At 32.4% G+C, this 25,746-nt stretch overlaps 1 protein-coding gene across 4 annotated transcripts in view; it reads right to left on the bottom strand.

The window, feature by feature from the left end:
* Window positions 1-24,871, bottom strand: part of LOC119830836 (POU domain, class 6, transcription factor 2) — a 106,645-nt gene extending 81,774 nt beyond the window's left edge. For 2 of the 4 annotated variants that reach the window (XM_038353988.1, XM_038353990.1), the window contains exons 1-3: window positions 24,542-24,870; window positions 21,007-21,101; window positions 515-612 (exon numbers count right to left, since the gene is read on the bottom strand). In XM_038353988.1, the coding sequence (XP_038209916.1) occupies window positions 515-589 (75 nt within the window). In that variant the 5' untranslated portion in view covers window positions 590-612; window positions 21,007-21,101; window positions 24,542-24,870. Of the gene's footprint in view, window positions 1-514; window positions 613-21,006; window positions 21,102-24,541 lie in introns of all 4 variants that reach the window. The other 2 variants (XM_038353989.1, XM_038353992.1) reach the window with 2 other exon arrangements.
* Between the last annotated feature and the right edge of the window lie 875 nt (window positions 24,872-25,746).

Raw genomic sequence — 25,746 nt, 5'->3', positions numbered from 1 at the left:
TTTAGGATAATTAAACGCCCAATCCTTATTTGAGGACATCAACATATCCACTTCCTTGCGGAGTGGTTGCTTATGAGCAGCGTGGTTCGTTTTACACCAGGTGACACGTCTGATCGCTACTAGCTAACATCATAAAAAAACATTCTTACGTCATAGAGATACACGTAGGGCAGAACATAACTTTCATGCTGCTGTTCAAATTGATAATTTTACTAGGTTTACTATTGTACAAGTTATAGAGACATTGCTACAGCTATAATATTTATAATGTACCTGTATTGAAACATATAACAATACTATAACAATATTAATCGATGTACATGGCTATATTTCGCCTTGACATTTTTATCACGTAAAATCTAAAAAAAAATATATAACATTGTTATGCATTTTCAACAAACAAAACCCAAGCGTTAGTGATCTTAATAAAGCATTTTCTTCATAAAAGAGTACGTCACAGAGGCAACAAAAGTGTTCCACTAAGTAGATGGTTGAGTACTGGGTTAAGTGTTACCTCATTCTTAAGGTTGATGGGCTCTTGCTGAGGCCGGGACGGGGAGTGTCGTCCCACCTCTGCACTCTCCAACATATCAGCCTCGCATCCCGATTCGTCTGTAAATAAGTATATGGTTAGAACAAGAGATGAATTATATAGCATATTAATCTATTTATTTATTCTTTCGATTTATCATTAGAAATTGCATCGTTTACATATCAAATATTATTCGTATCAACTTTGTAAAGGAAGGCACCGTTATCAGAGTTAGAGAAGAGAAGACATACCAACATTTAGAATCAACTATTTAAATTTGATAATAAATATTATTTCGTTAAATAAATTAAAATAGTTAATGGGATACGATTAGAACAATTAATGAGACGTATATAAATATTTTGTGAATTTGATTTTGATGCAGCGTACTTTTGTTTCCCGCGCACTTTGTATTTGACAGTTGCGTTAGCACTCAATTAAACTATAGATATATTTTATTATGAAGATATAAACGAAAAACAAACAAACACTATATTATAGATTTTACATACGTATTCGCATATTTTCTAATAGTAGAAATAAGTTCATGAATAATATAATGTATATCATGAATAACACCCCAAATCCTTTCCTTTATTCCTCTTGTCAATCTTTCCTGTATCTCTTTCCATTTTAAGTTGACAATTCATTTGTAGGGACGTAAGGTCTGCAAACGACCTACGCCTCTGCAAATGTTCACGGGCGGTGGTAGAGCCTACCATAAAGCCACTCACCAGCTCTATTGCCGAGATTTTATGGATGAATGGGGTATGTACCATTTCTCTATTAATACTTATAATTGTCAACCAAGGTTAATATTTTTTGTGTTATATTTCGACACTTCTATCGCTGTGCACAAAATCATATTTTTACTGATTTAGAAGATTTCTTAAATATAATAATCCGAATTGGTTTATATTATATGCTACAATAGCTTCCACACTTTTAGTGACATCATTTTTTATTTTTAATTGCATAACAATCATGGTAAATGCAATCCTTTAATACACCATACGCCCATTTCACTCCAGCGTAAAATACAAAACGAATACAAGCGAAGTGTATACAACACGTACTGAACTTGCGAGACAAAAGCCACAAAAGAAGCAAGCCTGACCCACCTCAACGCGTACCAACAAATAGGTCAAGATCCGGCCGAGTCGGCATTCGGAAGGAAAATTCCCTCTTTATTTACCTGTGGGGAGGTACGCTGTGAAACTCGACGTGAATTTCGCATGGACCCTCGCTTTGTCCGATGATTCCGTTTTTGTTTTCACGATTGTTGTTTAGTTTTATATGTGTCTTATGTTATGTATTATTATCAGTATGGGCTTTCTTCTTCTTTTTACTATTCATCTCTTTTGACGAACAAAAATAGATGCCTTTTAAAAAACTAAATTCAATAATGGATACATTTTTTTTTTTAAATTTTTAACTTCTTAATCAACATCAATAATTACGTTTTATTTATCATCTTCTTCCCTATAAGTCATACTTATTTATGTACGTCAAGAGAGTATTCAAAAATGTGTACACAATTCGTTAGATACAAGAAAGCTTTCCCAAACATGTTACAATTCATAAGAATCATTTATTTTTCATATTTCACGTATACATCTGCCGGTCCAAACGTTATCCATTACTTGTATTTTAATGAACATTTCTCGTAAATCAGTAACTGTAAGTATATCAATAGTACTTGGAACGAATTAGACCGACAAGATTATGTTCGGGCTTTTATTAACGGCGAATCTACTTCGATATTTACAGATGAGTCAATAAGCTTTTCACTGGAAACACTTGATTTAATCCACAACTTGTAGGATTTATCGATTTTCTGGTAATATTGTAAGTATTTATTGCTTGGAATTCCTGAGGGAATGAAATTTAAGGGGTGGCAACCAAACCAGCCGATGTTATACTATAGAATCACGGCTCCTTTGCACAAAATAGATCCATTTGTGTCCTTTGGCGCAAGATTTATGAAGCATTATTTTGAACTAAACGAAATTGTTCAATTATGTAACCTAGTGTACGTATTCCATTTTATAGATAATTTATTTTTAGTGTGATTGTGGCAAAAGGTAATATTTCTACAAGGCTGAAATATATCAACAACACATTAAACAAATTTGGAGCTCGATAAAAAATGACAAATATATATTAAGATAATTAAATTTGAAACATTGATTTCGATATTAATTTGTATTTTGTTTTATTAAAAAAAACAATGCAATTTTAAACAATATTCAAATAATTGCTTCGAAGTACAATTACCTAGTCCGAATTTTTACGACTTTCAATTGCGTACCGTAACATATTAATATTAGCTACAGTCTAGCTTAGAATCGGATTGACAAGTTCAGTCATGAAGCCGTAGCATCAAAGTTACATCTGGATAACTCGATAACCCAATGTCCTATAAACGTATCGGTTGCAACAAAAACAAACAATAAAACGCTGTATCTTACCACTCCAATCAACTCCGGCCCCGGCAAGCGAAACTGAGCCTTAACGACCTTACAAACTAAGACACTACCAATCATTGTTCTGCAAATAGCTGGCCGGCCTAAGCAATACGAACTGATGCCAAAACGTAGCGGCCGTCGAATATGATTGCTCCTAATGCGTTGGGCAATAGGGGGGTGAGGCGAGGTCGGTGGAGGGGGGTTGCGTCGCGCCGTGTTTCTGACCGAGCAGTAAGTCTGGCTTAATCCTATCGGAAACGCGGGCCCCCATTGAAGATCGGCAAGGACTCAATATGGTATCCGATCTCACGATACATCTCGGGATATTTGAATTTACTTACTACGTTTGGTCAAGCTCGAGGGCTTATTAATTCAACTTTGTGAGACAACTATTCAGATTTATAAAGAAAAATAAAAAATCGAACATATTATTTTCCAAACAGGAATTTAGCATAATCCACAACTATATGGATAGCTTACACAAAGTAGAGAGTAGAGTACTAGATATATAGCTTATAGACAAACACACGAAACAATCACCATAGCCAGCATAAATGAATTATGAATGGAACACTTCATATCACTCCGTTCCACAAAGACGGTAAACGATTGCACATCTTGTATCTAAAACTAGCTACACTAGATTTATCCGGCGATAGTTGATTCCCTGCACACTCGACTCTAGGCGGCCTGTAGAGGGGGACATTACAAATTAATAGCACAAAGACCGACCGCAGATCGCCGCTGCGAAAATTTACAGGCTCCAGACACTTATAGTGCACTGCAGACGATAAAGGCTGGCTTTACGTACGAGTATACGTAAGGCGTAGGCGTATTTTGGCAGTAGGTTAGCTTGCTATAGCTATAATGATAAATTTCTAATAAACATTGTTCTTGGTGCAGACTGGAGATTAAATTATAAATAAGCTAAGGCGCAACGCTGGCAAGACATATTGAAGAAGTATAGCCAGAAAATATACATGTATGCTGTGAAAAACGTTCTTTAAAGTTCTACATAATGTTATGAGTAAAAAATAAAATGGAAAATTATTTTAAAAAAACAATCAAACAGCTTGTAAGACTCTTTCGCACCAGATGCTAAGTGTATTTTAGTCGCATTATCATGATAACTAAAACAACCTCAATTGATAGGGTGCTTCCCTAATTCTGATCAAATGATTTATTTGAAATATATTCTATTGTTCATTAGTTCTGGCCTCTAGTTCTAGGTCACTTTAGATCCATGTTGCGATATGATATATGTGTAATGTGTATGTGTATAATTTCATTATCTTCAAGAGAAAAGAGAACTACATTATCAATTGTATTTATATATTGTACATTTATTACATTATATAATATCGAAGACAGTTATTTTTTATTACGCTACCATTTCTAACAGCTTTATGTACTTGTTGATAATAGATTCTTTAAAAAAAAGAACTAATTTTGAAAATGGAACGTCAGCAGATTGAAAAACAATTTAAAAATTGCCTCATCAAGCTTTCATTAAACCACATAAATCTAGCCGCGTTCCAATAGAAAAATCTAACAAACACAAATTGTATTTTCAGCATCTAAAAATCCATTTAAATGTGCCATCCCAATGTATCAATCATATTTAATCAACAACAACTAACAAAGGATCTATTCCCTTGATAACAAATGCAGCTAACGTCACTACATAGCCATACCTAGTACCTCCATACACAGTCTGTGTATTATATGTAACCATATGCCTATTTCATTGTACATTTCTATTCCAGTTTTAGTGTTAGCATGTTTTATATTTCTATTCTCCACTAATCAAAACCTATGCAGCTGTATTTTAATATCAAAAAAATTGGTACTAGAGTTTGATTGCTTTTCCAATCGGTTTCAAATACTAAGCGATGCTCTCCATTTGCGTTTTGTCCTTTACAAAGAGTACAATACTTGTTTATTTATTTTCTATGTCATATCACGCATAAAGGGAAATGTTGGTACTAATTTTATCAATATATTTGGACAGTTATAATAAAACAATGAAAACATTTGAAATAACGAAGTGGTGTGTGATATGCTATTCGATTTATTTGTTCTAATACAATTTACACGATTATGAATACGAATTTCATCAAGTAATAGTTTTCGGATTGATTTTTAATAAAGTTTTCTTACATTACAATTGTGAATGTTCTTCTGGGTGTCTTGTATGCTGGGACGCCTCTACCACTAAGTCGATTAAAAACTTTGGGGTAATTACATTGCTCGAATGATCATAATTGTGAAAATAGTAAATTATCTTTTTCTCCACATAGGTATTCTGTTCTGTATGCTAGATAAAGAATAGGACAATATAGCTTTCAATACACTTCGACATCATAAACACAAACGAAATAACTAACGATGATAAATTCGTTTCATTTCATTTCATTATGAGTGAATAGAGGAATTATAGACTAGAGTAAAATATAGTCCGCAAGTACAAAAACATTTATTTTCAAACATTTATTACACAAAACAAATTAAGTGCTCATAGGAATACCGTACCATAAGAATGTAAGAAAAACATATATATCATATATTACCTAATCAATTATAAAGAGATAATTGCCAGTTAGGTTTCTTTTCTCCCTTAGCAACAGTTTGTTGATACTCCACCGTTCTTTTATCGGTACGATTGGTGTCATCATCAACACAGTTTTTTCCGGATTAGCAAAACATTCGCGGAATGACTATCGTCGAATGTTCTGTTTCACCAGCGATCTATCCACAAGGTTGCGACTTTTAGACAATGTGAATTATATGAATTGTACCTAACACTTGCTTTTCTGTTCAATATCATCGCGAGGCATTTAACGAATGGCCTCTACAGTAAGCGGACAAATTGCTTCTAAAACAACAAAAGCCGACCGGAAAAATTCACAATCGCACCGAATCATTAATCTCAGAAACAAATGGAAATCGGCCGACATCTGCTATACTGGGCCTCGAAAAAAATGGCCGCCATAGTCGACAGTTGTCACGTTATTCTCGACGGGATTAATTAGAAATGCGATTAAAAGCAAACAAAACAGGGAATGGTGAACTTAAATTAATGAAAAATTACCACCCTCCGCGAGCACTCGTCAACTCTTTTTTTTACGGGGTCGCTCCCGCGCATTAAGCGGCTTTAATTTGAATTCGAAATTAGAATTACGCGCGTTTTATAATTATACTTTTTTCGGCCAGCGGCGGTTGATTTTTAATATAGGTTATGTATTGTTCTGATGGCTTTAGTTAACAGAACTCATTTTGTTGAAAATTACTGGTTTTTAAAACAAATAGGCTGCTTATCGAAAGCGAACTCATTATATTATAATTTCTGAATGAAAAGTAGACAATAATATAAAATATCAGACATTGTATAAGCCAAAATTTACTCTATTATGTACCTACTTTAAAGTTTCACTGAAGTATCAATATAGCTTTAATGAATTTGGGATACTAATAATAATAAATTGTTCAGAAAGATAAAGCAAACCGAATTACGAAATTGGATGAATTAAAGGGAGTTCTTTATTTGAAAATTAAATTCAAGATAATTCAGCGTTAATAAATTTAATAAAGCAAACAACAAGATGCTAAATGTCCTAACAGTTAAGCATCTTACCGACTTATGAAAAAACATAACCCCACCTCGGCTGAAACCAAATAGCTATAAAAACGAATATACAAGCGCTATAAAAACGCACAAATCATTCGAAAAGCCGTGAATAATAAAATGTAATAATGAGGCACGCGTAACAACGCGTCGCAATATAATTTTAGAACAATGGTGTTCGTATAATAAGTGATCGGGAACACCCGCGGAAGGGCAATGATAAGTGCTTTTGTACGGTGAGTGCGCGACAAGGGCCCTTTACGTACGCGCCTCGAGGAATCTACGGGATTTTGTTTTTTTTCGTGTATAACACAAACGTACAGGCCATTAATCCACTATAGGTGTAAGTTGTGCCATTGTAGCTTCAAATGAAAGTAAAGTTTTTCTGTCTTCTGTGTGTATTTATAAATAATGGCATTACAATAACTATATATTCAATGTATGTCTATAAAATTTTAAAGATAAAATAATTGTCAGAACAATAAATGTAAACAATTGATTACGATAGAATTTTGTAATTAAAACACATTCTTACATATAACACAAAATTTTGATGTAAAGAAAGACTGCAGAGAAATTCTTGCAGTGACTAATAAGTTAATCCGAGACAGATTGTCTGGTTTCTAAACTCAAGGTATACCTTATACCTTTATTCTTTATTTTCTTTAAGTTTTTATGCTTATATTTCGAATTTTTGCGTCCTTCCATAAAATATAGTATGTATATATTAGTAATCAGGAACTTATTAAACACACACGCACAAGCAGATGTATATAAATTAACTTTAAACAGCGAATGTTGGCGTAAACGGTCTCATAATACGATAATAGCTTTAAAACAACCGCTGACAGGGCTCTTTGAACTGATGTATTAATAGTCTAAACAAAAGTTTATAGCGCACATCAAGGGAACAATTGCTAGGAAATGTAGCGGCTACTGTGAAGTGCAATAATGCGTGATTTATCGTCGAATTACGCGATGCATTTTATTATTGTGTATTAATAAATTGTCACTACGTAGGACGGATATATCATATAGTCCTAACCTTTAAATAAGCTTTTTAAATAACTGATTTTGTTCTGTATTTTTAAATAAATGTAATTGTTTGTGTCTGAATTTAGCAACGATGGCTAGGTCTAGAGTGGATGGCGTCGGTCGTCTCTAGCACAGGTTTATTCCTAGTTGAGGCGATCGTCGTGTTTGATTTGTGTTGAATCTACGTATTTTTGCAAAATAAACGATTTTTATTTATTTAGTCTATTTAACTAACACAGATTATATTGTAAGTACTCAATGTAGTTTATTTTCTAAGAAATATGTTACTAATAAAATATATTTTATTTATACATAATAGGGCAGCGCTTCAAAATCTCGCCTGATGATAAGCCGAGATGTGGTCTAAGATGGAGACGCTTTCCTAGAAGGTACCTTCCCTTCTCTTGCAGACCTACAGATTGTACTCGACGGGGAACACAGACTCAGGAAGCATGAATCTTGATCAATATTACACACATGCCATTTCCTACTTCGCATAATATGTATGAATGGTTTCAAAAGATGTGGATGGAGCCGTAGATTTAGATACATTATCTTATTTTATATAAAAGATACGTAAACTATCGAAGTAATCCGTGGATACATGTGTCTACCGACTCACATTCCCTTTCAAATACCTTTTAGTTAAGTACCTGTACAGTTTCGCAAAATCAATTTTTCTATTCATATTCCATGTCTAAGAAAAGAATCTAATATTGTTTTAATGTTTTGTAAAGAGAATGACAATAATTTATTTATAAAAATGTTGAGCATTTTTTTGGATGCTGGCAGTATTGTCTGATAGTGTCTGGTCTTTTGGTATGTTTGAGTATAAAGACAAACAAATTTTGATATCAGGATTCGAGGTGCGAGGAAACTTAAAAACATCTCCTTTATTGTAATATGCTTTTTTGATATCAACATATATGTTCGTACAGTCGGCTACCAATTTGTTTTTTATATGGTCAATGTAGAAGAGACCACAATGTGTCATGACAAACATTTTAAGACGAGAAGACACTATCAGCCCATGTTGCCAACAACAATGAGAGTGTACATTTATTTTTTTGTGTGACCAATTAAGACAGGTAACATCTCAGTCACCCTGTGCCCAAACTCGCTGTAAGCTATTCGAAACGTCAGGATGAATAATACTATATTTCTAACTATATAATACTCGCATAAATCATATACAAGAAAAAGAAACAACATTAGTTGTCAACTAGAATAAATACATATTAGTTCTATGAATAAGGTCAAGCATTAAAATTTCCCAAGCGCAACAATTCAAAATTGGAATTACAATGCTTCGATCTCCCCTGTATACAGCCGTCAACCGTTAAAACTAGCGTGATTAAAACACAAAATTAACCCCGCGTACATTTACAAATATCGGTCAATTAACGGCCGAGTGAGATAACAATTGAAATCGGTTTCGCTTTCACCGATGCCCGGTTAACGTGCGCTAAATATAATAATAGATCAGCGGATACATCAATGCTCCATGCTTTCGCACTGCCACTTTCAATTTTCCGAACGCAACCGCGCACAGATAAAATAATGTTTGTATACTCTGTGCGACCACGGTACGATGCCGTGTATTGTGATATAAATCATTGGATTTTTGGCGGGAATGTGATGATAGAACGTTTAAGTTTACATTTTATTGATGCATTTGTTAAAAGTTTTACTTTCATTTTGAATATGAATATGCATATTAAAGTTACTGTATAAATATTTGCAAAAACGGTAATTTAGTTTTCTTTAGGCGAAACCTAGACAAAAGTAAATAAGTTAACACATATCTCATTCACTTAATATGGTCATTCACAGTTTAAAGATGTCAAGATCGACGCTGGAATTTATTGAATTCACTAGATATTTTTATAATGCATCTATAGTTTATTTGTTCCTAGATTGTCATAATATAACTTACAAAAATTAAATCCATAATTATAATTTTTGAAACGAATCGAAGAACCATTGTTCAAATGCAATTAATATCTTAAACAACAATAACGCAATTAAACTTTATAATGTAAAAAGATCGTGCTTCGGCGCTCCAAACTGAAGATTTAACGATTTCATACATCTGTACGAGCACAATCATAAAAATTGCCCATCCATAAAGGTTTATAATAATGCATTTATGGCAATGATTAGACGACTTTAAACTGTACCTGATATTATTTAAAGCTTATTTTCAAATGAATCTGCGATTCATTAGTAATACGAATAAGGGGTTGGCAAATCCAACTTCTATTGTTAATAGTCACGCGTCGCGTTATAATTATGTTTGTTATTATTAATGGTATAGAATAATTTGACTGAATAGATTCTTAAAAAACTAAAAGCTATAAAATATAATAGCGTTTTTATTTAGTCGCATAATAGTAAAATTAATCCACACAAATGCCCTTACCTCATGTGTTCGGTACAATCGTGTTATTTAATTTCAGCGTAAATAAAATAGCAATTATGTTTATCCAATGGCACGTAAAAGAAATGGCATATAAGAAAAGTGTTAATGTAAAGTAAATCGCAAACAATAAGTAAAAAGCGATATAAAATTTCCAAATGTCAAACGAAGTCAGTTACAACTCCATAATATAATTCATAAAAAGTGCGAAGAGCGAACATCGTGTTATTTCGATTCAAATTATCTTTAATGCGCTGTTATTTTTGAGTTTTAATGCGCCCGCCATAAAAAGATAATCACAAAAATAATTGAAACGAAATAATAAAGAGAGTGGGGAGGGAGAGGGGGCGATTAATGACTGGGTGGTGGGATAGTCGCATTACGACCTAAATAATCATGATAATTACGCTTTTTAGCCCGGTTTCCCCTTTTTACCCTCTAAGTACTAGAGATTGTCTATTTGAAGCTGTTTTTTCCAGTGGCTTACGGGGCCATAGCTATGGAATGTTAGCAGATTTACTCCTTTATTTCTATTAATTGTTGTAAAACGGAATTTGTGAAAATTTTAGCAAAACCTTTCTAGTTTTCTGCTTTCAAAAACAGTACAATGTAAAGGGTTGTTTTTTTGATTTATCGATAAATTTTCAAATTTGATTCATATGTATAAGTTATAAAAAGATGGTTGTAAATTACACACCAGTAGAAATGTTTTTATTTATAAAAAAAACTATGCATACATTGCATATGCATATACATATACTTTATAGCAATATATGAGTATAAAAAAAACGCATTGATACTGAATACTGATACTGATCATCTGAACAGATACTGATATAATATTCATAGAGCACCTAATAAAAATTAATTGTAATTTTCGGGACAAAGTTGTATAAAAAAGACTCATTGTATAAAAAATCCTCAGTTTTTTTTCCATTTGCTAAATATATTTTTCATTTCTTAATAAAACCTGCGTTCGTATTTTTAAAATTAACATAATGTAATAAATATTATAAATCCAATCTAATATGTTATATGCAAATTTCCACTCGATAAAATGCTAAAGACAAAACAAAAGGGCAGCGGCAAACGTACACAGTAGTCAGAGAGTAATAGAGTGCCTCTACCACGTTCTCGCGCGACCCTTCTAAAACTGAAATGAATTGAAAGTGCACGCTCCATTGCTTCATATATATGGAACTCGCTCTTGCAAAAGTGAGGAATGTAGCAATGTATTGCTTTTAAAATGGAGCACGTTAAGATTAGTTATCTTATTTATGGCCTGAATGTAACGGAATGGAATCGTAGTAAACTAAACTCAACGATTTCTAATAATCGTCACATCTTTTAAATTAACCAGCGATTATGTGATTTATAACAATACTCAATTACCTCTTTATTAATTTATTTAATAATGTTATTGACTTAACAATGTTAATAGGTAGCATGCTATATTTAGTTCCATTTTTATATGACTTTCTTCTATTAAATTTTTATGCTAAAGGTACAAGAATTAAAGGTTTATGACCGAAACAAATAAACAAAGATGTTGCTAATGTAACGAATTTAAATGTATGTAGATTAAATGTAGATAAATGTATTCGATTTGCAAAGCGGAGTGCTTGAAGAATCGGTATATAATTAAAGATAATGAGACGCCATTCAGACGTCCGTCTGTGTCCTGTAACTTGGAGTTATGAATTCGAGGGTTCAGAGGTGGTAATGTGTTACATTTTTTTTATTCAATAACAGTCTCGGTACACCCATAACTAATTGTTTTGTTATTTTTTAAGTAAATAGATTAAGCTACGTAAATGTCGAGTTAATTTACAAATTGTTAATTATTATGCTGTAGTGTTTTTTTACTACAATGATTTACTTTTACATATACTTTACCTCTACAAATACTTATTAAATTAATCTCCGCTTTCACAGCAATAGAGAATAAAGTTTTAAAAACTAAGGTTGAAAGAGCGGTATTAGCATGTCCATTGTTCATACGAAAAAGATACCTTCTCCATATTTTATCGTCGCAAACTCTTCACTAAGATAGAGGTCTTTAAATGAACGGGTTTAATTCGGTTTAATTTTATATCATCTTGCTCTGTTTTCGGTTTCTTTGAAATATTAATTTAATTTCTTATAATAAAATTCGGGTTTTCGATATTCCAATCTTTAATTTTTTAAGTGCATGACCAAATTTAGACATACAACGTTAAGAGATTTTTAAATGACATACGAACCTCATTATACAGTTTAACATGTTTAATTACCTATAGGTAGGTTAACAAATTTTAATTCATTATAAATACAAAATTCGTATCCTTTATCTTTTAACTGTCGCTAATTAAAAACGACAAAAACGCTTTGAATTCTGAAAGTACTCTACTTATTCACAATCTTTAATTTACTCCATATTGTTATATGTCTAGTCCATTCAAATGTAGATTTACATTGATGCGTGTGGAATGTTGTTTCACATACCGCATAGTGTCAAACAAGCAATCTATGGCGATAGGCGTATAAACCACACGAGTGAACTCACCTGAATTGCATTTTTCTGGCCACATCAACTTCGCTCGTTAACCTAACCACTTAGGGACCACGTACATAAACAACAGTAAAATAATTTTCCCTTTCCCTGAGAAATTAGCGTCTTAAATCAAATAAAAAAAAACTTATGAGATTTTTTATAAGTACAGCTATTATAAGCCTTCTATTATTTATTAGAATGTTAATTCTGGGATGATATATAATATGGATGTTATCGTAATTAAAAGACTTTATGTTGAATATACGTTAAAACGTAGGTCTGCTATTGCATTATAAAAGTTCAAAAATCTTTCATAGGGCAACCCTATTATCTACCTGTTAATTATGATAAAACTTATTGTTTTAATACACAAAACGTGATTAGAACTTAGAACATAATTAAAATTAAATTATAGGTACATATGTAACACACTAAATGCAATTAGCTCGTGTGCATTCCACTCGAAATCAAGTTGTAGCCCTTTGTAACAAGACATCGCTTCAGTGATACATAAATAAAAAAGGTCACGTCACGATACAGTTGCGATTTAAATCTTTTCAGTATTAAACAACACTTCACCCTTCTTATTTTAAATATTCAACGAAATTACCAAAATGAATAAACGAAATAGCAAGTTATAATTAAAATAATTTACTTAATGGCCTCAGTCATTAGCGATTTTATTTCCAAATCGTCTGTTTTTTTCTACGAAATTACCACTGCTTTCACGAGTGGCAACATTTTTTCATTTGCTAGATTTTTATCTATCGTAATCATTCGTACTTTATTACATTTTTATTAAAGAATAAATGAAATAAAATTGAGCTCGGGCAGTCATTTTAAGTGACTAAAACATAAAATAAGCTAATTTTAATAAAACATACTTATGATAAAGCTTCAAAGTTATAAGTGAGGGCGAGATAGTTCGTTAACCTGCGTAATGTCATGGTATGTTATGGTAAATGGTGAGATATTTGGGAAATTAGTGTATTTGACTCAAAGGCCACGGTAATTTTTTTCTCATTTTCTCGCCATCCATACTTTTGTCTAACCCTGTTGAAATAGTATCAAGCTGATATCCTGAGAGTTTTTAGGAGAGAGGCTATCCGAAGATAAATTCTTTAGAACTGAAGAATTAGCTTATTACCAAATATTTTAATATTTTCAAAAGATACAATACGTAATAAGCCCATCCCATTATAGAACACAATATACATCAATGATCAAATACATCGCTATATTGCGTTTGAAACTTTCAAATACCAGAACATACTAATAGTAATAATTATATCTACACATGGTATATGATATTAATGAACTAATGAATAAATAATTACGCACTGTAACGGCATTTCGTTTTTAATATTAATAATGCGTGATGACGTCACGTGACCCTAATGTGCTATTAATAACATAATTAGGCCTGTTATCAAGTAATAAACACCTTAATTACATATTAATTAAGGACATACCGTTACCTATCATTCAGTATTATGGTTTTATATTTCAGTTTGATTTCAGTGACACGTTTTAGACAGCTATTGTTCGATTAACAACGCTTTAATGTTGTATTGTTAAAATTCTAAAGCTATTTTGAGCTTAGTGATTAACTTGATTAGTTGTTTTCATAACTATAAATGTCTATGGTACAAGACATTTATATTAAAGTGATGGGTAGTATCTTATAAGGATTTGGGAATATACAAGATATATAAACTAAATATATGTTAAATGCCTTAAATCAAATTTATAATACAGTAGTTGTTTCTATCGATACAAAATAATAAATATTCAATAGATATATCGTATAGGTATACATACTTCGTTGCATAATTCTTATCTACATAGTGCCACAGATAATATAATCTTATACTTACTAGGTAACCACTAATGACGCGTTATATTAAAAATACTTAATATGGAAAATAACAATTTATTCGACCTTGCGGTCTCTTAATAAGTATTTAAGTATTGATAAAGATATAATTTGCTTTATTACATTTTAATGCTGGCTATAAAATACTTAATTTAATACAAGTACATTATTACAAAGTCATTGTCGTAAAAATATAATCTTAAAAGACTTTAGTAATATTAAACCTGTTGCTAATTATAAAGCACTAATTAGATATGTTTCAAGGCCAATTTATGCTTATATTAGAACATTCAATATTTAACAAATGAAACAATTAATTAAAAATCTATATATATTTTGAAATGTGTGACTATTTAACGAATTTAAAACGTGACTTGTTCCTTATATTTTTATCTTGAGACTGTCTTCCTGTGACTGAAAGTGTTCGAAACATTGTAATAAATAATGCATATATGTTGCAATCAAAACTCGCAGTAGAAACGGCTTTGTATGCAAAAATCAGGCAATAGTTGTTTTGAACGATGCCTTCAGTTAAAATCACTTGTTTCTGATATTTGTAGACAAAAGTTGTTTTAGCTAAGGTGACGTTGGTCTGAGCTGAAAATATTAATTATTATATATACAGTTGAAATGATACACTTAAAATTTTCTACCCTCACAAAAAACTTGCGTAAAATATTCTATAATTTTGTAGTACTTACCTATTTCACCTGAATCTACCTTCCACCGAATGAATTTTTAATCATTACATTTTATTATTTATCCCCAATCCCTCCACTATTATAATTTAATATACACTCTACGATAATATCGTAATTAAACGGTATAATTAATTATCATTAAGTGCTACGAGGTAAGTGTACCATACCTGTGAATAACCCAACTAATCCTAGTTGTTCAAATAATAATTATCAATAACGAGTTACTTGTAATAAACATTATAATCTAAAAGACATTCCTGTAATACGTGAACACGTCGATCTCGCATTCATTATTGTTTATTGGCATATTTTTAAATAATCACTCAGACAAGTTTAAGCCTTGTCCCCTCGCCTTGAAGGTTAAAATAGCTTGAGAACACCGTATTCAACTTCAGATAGATGTATTAACAGCCTATTATAATACTTAAGCAGTACCGGTGCATGGCGTACAATAATTATTATGTCGAGGTATAAATTATTAGTCATAATAACAAACTCAACATCTGTGAATTTTATCTTAAGTACTATCGGGTATCATCTTTACGACGCGCAAACGAGGCCCTTTAAACTATTAATTTTGTACGTGTTTGTTTGTCCGTGAAAGAGGTAGCCATAAAAGTAACGGTTATGGCTTTTTTATAAAAACAATTAATTATATAACGTAGGCGTTGCACAAGCGGTTACATGCGTGCAATCGATGTTAGATTTGTTTATGTTAGAACTTCTAATTTGCTTTTGTAAGATCGTATGAAGTTGTTATCTCAAGGAATTCTGACTAAACTATGATATAAAGAGTTAATTCAATCCACCTAAAAAGCTTCTTTTAAATATTTATTCTACCATTATTTTTTTATGTATCCAAATTGTTAATAAAACGTACAAATTGACTCCTATCATAAAATTAAATTAGAAACCGATCATAACTTCTCAGAACTAAGTCGAGTTATGAGACATAATCCTTCGTGTGTAGTGTTTTTACATCTACGCATTAATGTAAGAGGCGCCCATAGCGCGATCGCAAACATGCGATTAGACCGACTCCGAGAATCACTCATAAATTCAACCCTAAAACAACCGCTCTGTTTAGTTTGGAAGCTCTCATCCCAGTAATTATACAATAATTCATACTTTAATAAATACTAATAAATCGTCGTACGCGCCGAAGCATTATCCATTATTACAATGTAATTACAGCCGATAAATTACCAAATAATACATCAATCAGATGTGTTATAATTTTGTTGTTTCTTTACGTATATTTTTATCGGGCGGCGGGCAATTTTATTAAAATTATAATGCGGCGGCACCGCTTAAATTGGGGTAGCTTCGGGCTAAGTTCGAATTTAATTATATATGTAATGTTTAATGATATATTCTTATAATAAGCTACCTGATTCACGGCGGGCATAAATCAAATATTTCATTAAATTTCGAAGCGTTTACAACCCTTCATTTTGGTATTATTACGTAGCCATGGGATTCGTTGGCAAACTCTCTGATACACGTCCTACATTTTAGAATAGCATTATTTTTGTGACTTTGATGAATGGTATCGATTCGCCGGGTGCATAATTATCTTTTTTTGCGAACTTTTCCCTGTTTAATAACGCGTGTTTCGAATTAATCGAGAAATTAAAGTGTTTAGCTGATGTTTAAATTAAGACAGTTTAATTAGATACTTCATGTATGCTTATTTAAGATAATTACCCAACAAGATGTGGCAAAAAAATATCTAAAGACTCGAGTCGAGGGTTTTTTCCTGGACTGGTTTTTTGAGGTTGTTAATATTACTTACTAAATGCTTTGTGTATGTTTAGTATAGTCACCATTGTATAGTACGTTTGTACTATCTAAACTTTTTACTACCTCATATTAGAAGAACAAAAAAAGGTCATTTAAATAAGATAAATAATGAATTGACATAAAATGACCTTTTCGACGCCACTAATATTCCATGTGACAAAAAAAACTATCTACCTATTATCAATGTCTAGAATGTCTTAATGTTTAGTAAAAAAATGGCTCATAGCATTTTATTAACATCTAGTGCGCATGCTCTACAAAAAAGCCGGTCAAGTGCGAGTCGGACCTCCAAGGATCCGTAAAAGCGGCTCGAGTAACAAACTTAACTTTGATGTTGGAAAACTTTTGTGCCAAGTATATCGACATACGACATTGACGCCTCCTTGCTACAGTGGTAAACGCGTGAGCGTAGAACCTAGTGGTCCTGGGTTCGATTCCCGGAGGGGACAATAAAAAAAATGTCTCGGTCTGGCAGGACACAGAAGGCTGATCACTTACTTGTCCATAAAGAAAATCGATCAGTGAAACAGATGTATATCATCTGCCCCATACCCCAGTAGGGGACACGGGACTTCACTTAATATCGACATAGATCGTAGTTAGATAAACAACCGCAAGCATGAAATAAAGGATTGGCCCTTTTCTTAGGGGAAATAACGTGCTAATTTTATATCGTCACAAACGTCAAATTATTTGTATCTTATACCTTTAAACGAGCAATTCTTGTATATATATATATATATATATAATTGGGATCTCGGAATCGGCTCCAACGATTTTCATGAAATTTAGTATATAGGGGTTTTCGAGGGCGATAAATCGATCTAGCTAGGAATTTTTTTTAGAAAATGTCATATTCGTGTTTTATTCGTGTTTTTTTTCCCTGACATCTATTGGTGAATAGTAATACTATTTTGCTTCGTAGATAGCTGGACAACTAAAATAACACAGGCACTTTTTATACCGATATTCCTACGGGATACGGACTTACGCGGTTTCAACCGCGGGTCACAGCTAGTGTATCTTAAATCGTACTCTACTTTACGATTACATTGTTTTAGTAAGGAACCCAAAAAAGTAGTTTTAGTGTCACAAAAACCATAATGAATCGTATAAAATAAATATAATACCACGTCTTTAGCTTAATTATTGTTAATGACTACGATAAAAAGGACTAGGTAAAAAACATCAAGCAAGTATTAGATACAAGACAATAAACTACATATTTATTTGAACGTATTATGATTTTTTCAAAGATGTAAGCGACCAAATACGGGTAAAATTTTTGAAATATTATGCTTGCATTGCCTCAGGTTTACCTCGCCCTAATAGTGAGGGTGCCAAGTGTTCTGCGAAATAATTAAAAGAATGTGAATATGACATCTCGGCTCATGTTAATTGCTTTGTTAAATAAATGTAGTTTGTGTTGACGTGCTTTGTTGGTGACAAACTGGCCGGCGCTAGATTCGGCTACCGGTTGATGTCTTGTTAATTACGACGTATCATGTTTATATATATAATCGAATAATGTATTTTTAATAGGTAGGGTTTTTTGGATTACGAATTTATTCTTTAAAATACTGTCGTGAATCATAAGTCTATCAATTATCAAGAATGTATCGTACATCCATATATGTATATTAATATTATGATGATGATGATGTATAAATTATTGTTATATCTTTGTGTACATTACAAATGATTTATAATTTCGAATTTCAAATTTCTTAAACGCGATGCTGGGTTTTATAAAGAGAGCAGAATATATGAGGTTTTTTTTTGCATAAATTTATTGTTACACCGATCGATCAGAATGTTATTTCATTTCTTCCTATAGGTACATAATCTCCAAACGCTTTTTTTCGTGTTTTCCAAACCATCATGTCCATATTAAGTAAGCAATAAAACTTCCAAAATACTTTGTATGTAAAGTAATGGTTGCTAACTGATAAGTTACGAAATAATTCCGAACTAATTAAGCAATTTAAAAGATTAAACCATTTAAGTATCCAACTACGGGTTTAATGAGCCCCCATGACATTTACATCATTTGCATTCAAGGACCTTCCCATGTTTTGATTCGAAATAATCTAATGATCCGGAAACCTGTACTTGTGTTAATAAAATAATTTAACTAACAATTTGAAAGAATTAAGCAATCATTACAAGTATTCATATCCTTTTATTTGGGGAGTTATGGCGGCGCTTGCGCAATGTTCTTTTTGCCTGGCTCTTTTTGATATGAGAAAGGAAAAATCCACTTTTCACTTGATCTTCTTGTTAAAATGTAATATATTGCGATATGTTTAATTTTATGCGGTGATAAATAATTGTTACCAATAATTTAAATTTTAAATACGGACACAAAGTGATACAGGAATTAATGTACATAATAAATAACGCAACTATTAACAATTTTAATTCTAAGAGGCATAATGTCGCGATGATTATGCCAAAACATTTACCTATGGATATATTTTTAAATTTCTTAGATATGTCTTGACACAATGTATTTTATTGCGTATTTTTGTTGGTGTAAAATCATGTTTAGATTTAAATGCATATTATTACTTTACTAACTTTTTGACTAATTGACAATTTACGATGATCCATATTTTCAAATAATATTCAATTAGAAGATTAAAAAAATCGTCACCCAAATAGCTTAAAAATGTACCGTTCTTAAACTTTCTTTGTTAACCATATTTTATATAATCCTAAAGCAAATTCCTTCGCGCTTCTCTCATTCATAAACGATCATTCAAACTTTCTGTCAGTACATCTTAACATACTGCTAATTCCTTATTTCAACTCGTATTTCTTATTTATACTCAAAAGTAAAATAAGTTAAAATAAAACCTTAGAATACTGAATCTATAAATTCGTCTTATACGAAATGTTTTAGCTGTAAGTTTGTCAAAGCTATCAACTCGTTGCCGGCTACTGTTTGTTTTCAATTGAATATTAAAATGTTTGTTAGACAACCCTTTATTAAAACAAATTAATAATTGCCTACTTCAGGTATCTCATAATATTATATTTGTCTCTTTTTTTATACTGATGTTTGATATAGAATATCACAGAGCGGCTACCGGTTGGTGATTCGCCTGATAGTATGCGGTCACCACCGCCCATGAATATTTGCAGACATAACCCTCTGCATGGAATTAAAAGGAACAAGGATTGACGACTTGAATAAAGGAATGGACTGGGCAAAGTTAGCAAAAGGATACAGCCTTCAGCTGCCCTCGTCTTACAAAATTGTTGAATCGCATGCAGTGTCGACTCGTGGTTGTCGTATGTGGTTTCTTTCGAAAGAATAAACATAGGTTGCTCAAACTCATATAAAATAATATCTCACTTCTTTAATTCGAACTATAACGTTAAACTGGGTGTATAAGGATCTAAAATTTGTGAGATTATAAGTATAGGTTAATTTTAGGAAGCACTGGGCCGATTTTAAATTCTTTCACAGTTTGATTAGTACGAAAACCCTGTTTGCTTATAGGCTATATATGTTCTAGAAGCAGAGAGTGAGCGATTTCTAGTTATTTAATTAAAACAACTGCCTGATGGCACTATTAATTCCACCAAGCTGTTGGCAAATTTGAACCAAATGAAAAAAATGTAAAATATGAATGTGTATAAGCTGTAAATAAATTTAACTAAACGAATAAGATTCAAACACAACAAACATTGAAATTATTAGCACAACATTATTTCTTATTAGATTTTCCATGTCAGTATCTGTCACTTGGATCGGATAGCAGTCAAAATTCGACCCTCATTCTATCGAATCTTACCTTCGCTCCACTGCCCGCATCGCGATGAATCATATATTCGACAAAACTGCATTGTAATACAATAACAACGACATATGTATTATCGCAATACGTGGAGGGAACACTCTAACATTCGTACGATAAGACAACCCAATGCTTGATATCTAGATTGTTTATTTTATATGGAATGCCTTGGTGCCTATAATCCTACAATAGCAGAGTGGTTACTTACCGGAGCCACTGGCAAAAAGGAAGTCCCTTTGGAGGGAAGACGTTTTCAAATAAGGGTAAAACAGCTTGCCGCCGTCACAGGACCGGATCTTGCGACTGTTGAAGATTAAAAAAATATTTAATAAATAACATAGTTTTAAGGGAGAAGCCACCGACAACCGAAACGCAGTTCCCACTAATTGGGAATTCGGTAGTCAGTGGGGTCTTATAAGAAATATACTTGATTTTATATCAAAAAATGTTATGTTAAAAATTAATGTTATTTTATTATTTTATATTTAATTCATTTATTGCGGCTACATAACTAGTACTATCTTTATAGACGTTATGTCACTCTAACAGAAAATCTGAGTTTTATTACAATAGGAACCTACTAAGAACGCGGAGCATAATCTTGACATTGCTTTTTAGTTTTTATGTTAAATTGTTTTAGAGGATTTCTTCATCTGATAAATTTTATACTTTACGAAAAACTGAGTCTGACTTCATTCATAAATATGAGAAGGAATTTTTTGAAGAAGTTTGTTTTACGATTGAGGGAACTTTCAGCAAATGAGCTGAAAGTTTCCTTAATGGTAAGCGATGACTACCGCCCATGAACATATGTTTATTAAAACAGCAACCTGACTGCCAACGAAGAAATTATTTTTATTATCAAATTTATAAATAATAATCATGACGATGTTAATAATATAGTATATTAATTTTTACGATGCATATAAAGTGCATTCGTTTTTCAATTTTGCTATATTTTATTATATGGAAGTGACATTGAATGTTATTTATTGTGCATATTTTAGCGCAGCCGACAATTATATTAAGATACTAAAAATAATAAATATTTCATTGGCAATCTATAAAACAACTGACAGAGAAATTAAAAAAACAATTATGTTTTAATTCAAAAAAGGAATATCGCAATCGAATGTTGTTGCACGCGCCAATTCGCTGTTTGAAAAGTGAATACGGAAATGGCAAATCTTAGTAGAGCTCGTTTAGAAAGGATAGAGTTGAGTGCGGTGCGGGGAGGCGGAGGGGCGACAAGGAGCGCGCGGGACCTGCGCGATTTTTCACTCAAGACCACGTGTAAACCACGTGCGTGCCACCAAACTTTTCGCTGAAGTTTTCCTCGTTGGATGCTTTTCGCGCGCCCTTTCGTGAACTTAATAGCACTGGGGATTCATGGAAAGCGCTTTTAATGAACTTCGGGTGATCCGCTTGCGTTTTAATGTAATGCTATAAATTTATTGTCTTAAAAGACATTCCCGATTATTAAAATTAGCTATTATGGGGTATAGAGGTGTAGGTAAAATACAAATGAATAACAACGAGTTCATAGAAAAACTTAAGTGTGATGTAATACAGCGTAACTGATTACATATTATAAAAACGTAATTTTGTCTTAACACGGAAACGTCTAACGTATTATTAAAGCAGCAATTATTAAATTAATCGATGTTCCAAAATTTTAAAACTTACGGATATTTAAATTTCAAAAACATCGATTAGTTCCATATTTCGATGTGATCATTAATATTGATTGATATGATCCGTGTCTGACGATCATAAAATGTATCGTCTGATTTCACCTGGGAGAATAATTCCCTTGTTCTTGAAAAGTGAGTGATTCAATATAAATATTCTAATATAATTTCGTTGCAACAGCGTTTCGCAGTCAACATATTATCAACTAAACCGTGTCTAGAAAATTCTCAATTGAACTAATGAGAAGTAATTACAATTTTTATTGCGGCCATAATGATTACGATGCCTTAAAATAATAAAAGCAATTAGATATTGATGGGCGTAGCTGTACCGTTACGTTTGTCTCTTTTACACTTACGTTTTTATGGCATGCTGGTGAGGGACGGGAAAATGGTCTGATTAAATGTAATTGTTCGGTTATAAAACTTGATGTCAGAGACGGTGTTCTGTTTGTCGTAAAATGTCGGGATGCTAGCATTTCTATTCTTACCTCTAGGGGCGACTTTATTTGACTTGCAATTAATGAGACACTTTTTATTAAGTAGATATAATATTATACAAATAACGTGTGACGTTAAGTTTAAAAGAAACTCAATAATGATCAAGGTTTTAGTTAAATATGAATTTTAGCATGTTATAATGTTATTGGATTCTTGAAGTCTCTAAATTGAGTCATATTTATGTCTTGATTTTCGAGCAATAAATTAAAAGTGGACAATTGAATCGTATGATTCATAGTTAGACACAAATGAATCATGTGTTGATTGAGTTCAATGAATTATATTATGAATGAGATGCGATGTGATGATATGGAAGAACATATACATTAGTGTTATAACGTATTTGTATTATATTTTATGTATATTTATTTTAGTTTATAAGGCATTTTAGATAAGTATTTTATTGTATAACAGGGATTTTTAAGCGACTTTAGAAAATTTAACCAAAACCTATATGATATTTATGATAATAACCAAAAAATTTTTTTTTATTAATGTATATCTTATGTTCCAATTAATTTAATGTATATAGCAGGGTTTCTATATCAACCGGAATAAAGAAATCGCTAGATAGATAAATAAGTGAAATAGGATGTTGTGAAAATAATAAATTATAAGTAATATTACTTCACTTTTCAAAGATGTTAAAATTTAAACCGTTTTTTAAGTTGCAACTTTAATTCAGACTATATATAGTTAGAGATCAGAACATATTATAATTTGATTGATATTTTAATCTATTGTGTTTAAATACACACAATATAAATAAACAATTACTAATAATCATTTATTGCATTATTTTATATACGAAATGCCTTAATAATGAAACACATTTTTAATTTATAACCACCAAAACATATGAGATTCAAAAAAGCATTCACATATAGATAACTAATTTCATCCCACAAAAAACTCGTTACGAAATTCTTGAATTTCTCATTAATGCCTCTCCGATAAACATAGTTTTCATGTAAAAAAAAAAATATATAATATATGTACAAAAAATACCTACGGAAAAATGTTATACACGATGTACCCGAACCAATCAGCTGTTCGACAAGCGCTCGCCCCGCCCCGTCTGAACTTTTCCAACGTGTCAGTAAAAATATGAACTTTTTGCGTCCCAACTTTTTTTTTTTTCGTAAAGTTAATTTTAAACTATCATTTGTTTTTCATAAGCGTGATTGCGGTCGTCGGTGCGTTATAATGTTGTTCGTTAGTCGTTGGATTTTTAATGTGAACCTTTTTTGCGCTCGAATCGTAAAGGTCGCGGTAATGTAAAATAGCGAGCACTAATTTATTTTATGATACATGTTTTAAATGCATGTCAATGTTTTTTATGGAAATATACTTGTGTTTAGTTTTGTTCACCTTTTTGTTTATTAATTGTGAACTATACTCAACAGGTATCACTACAATAGATTTGTTTGTCACTTATTGGTCAGTTTAATTGGTATTAAGTTAATACATTTTAACTATTACAAAAAAAAACAAAATATAAAGTTACAAAAAAAGACGCGGATCACAATGTCATTGCAACATGATACTTACAATATCCAAGCGATAAAATATCGGAGTTACGAGATTTGTTTTCGTAGCAGTGACGCTGTTAATTAGCCGGCGTTCGCTGATTCATCACTTAATAACGTCTCAACGGCCAGTACAGCCAAATAATTAGCACAGATCGAACAAATTCCACCTTCAGTACAATAATATACAATAACACATTTAAAAAAGTTTAATTTTCGAACGCGCACAAAGTTCGTTTGCAGCTGTCAAAAACGCGCGAAATATTTTTTTCAGTGGCTGTCAAACGAGGCACAGACTAACACAAATGCGGCCGTCCACGTCAGTGCGCTGACGTTCACTAGTCGCGCCTCGGCGTAAGTCGAGGAGAAGAAGGCAGCGGTCTCGGCCAACCCGCCTTTCGTTCGTCTCTTTCTCGCGTGGCGATACCCGCCCGCACCATTTTTACGGTTTAACCAACTCAATTCAATTCAACTCAACTCAATTGTCGTGGCGCGAATGCCTTCGCACTGGACGCTAGAGTGAGACATATAGTGTTTACTTTCTTTCAGACGCAAGTACTTTCTATCATTGACAAAATATTTCCAATACATTGCATTTTAATCTTCAATATTTGACATGAGACTGTGTGGTCTACGTTGACGTTTAATGCATTGCGTCCAAGAATATGCGTATGGAAAATCGCAATAGAGCCTTAATCTTGGTTTAAGACGGAGCAGAGGCAAGCGATAGGCTGTTTCGCTCGCGCCACTATCGTCCGGCGCGCACTTTGTCCGCGTGAGAAAGAGAAATCCGAGAGTCGATAGGCGTTACCGTTTCAGTCAGCTCACGCTTCTGGGTGTGTAAAGTTTTAGGCCGAAACATGTAAAAATGCATCTTGAAAAAAAGTTATGTATTAAAAAAAGAAGCTTAGTGCGCGGTGGGGGGACATTAATGATAGCGGGTGGTGAAGGTTTTTTCGCACGCTATATTTTGGGGGGTGTTCGTAACTGGACAATGCATTATCGGGCTTCGGTAGCGATTCGGACGCATCACCTTAGTAAGCCATTTCCACTACAAAACTACTCTGTTTGAATGGAGGCCTGAGCGACGCAATCCCTCTGCTAGATGTCTATACAATATGTTGTCTAGAAAATAGTGTACCTGCACTAAAATTCTGTTTATTATTTTAGATAAAAATAAGGCGTAAACGGGTAAACCGAGTACGAAAAACTACGGTACAGACTTTA

This window comes from Zerene cesonia, chromosome 12 (genome assembly GCF_012273895.1).
Source record: "Zerene cesonia ecotype Mississippi chromosome 12, Zerene_cesonia_1.1, whole genome shotgun sequence".
Classification (NCBI taxonomy): Eukaryota; Metazoa; Arthropoda; class Insecta; order Lepidoptera; family Pieridae; genus Zerene; species Zerene cesonia.
This window is presented reverse-complemented; position numbering and strand designations above follow the sequence as displayed.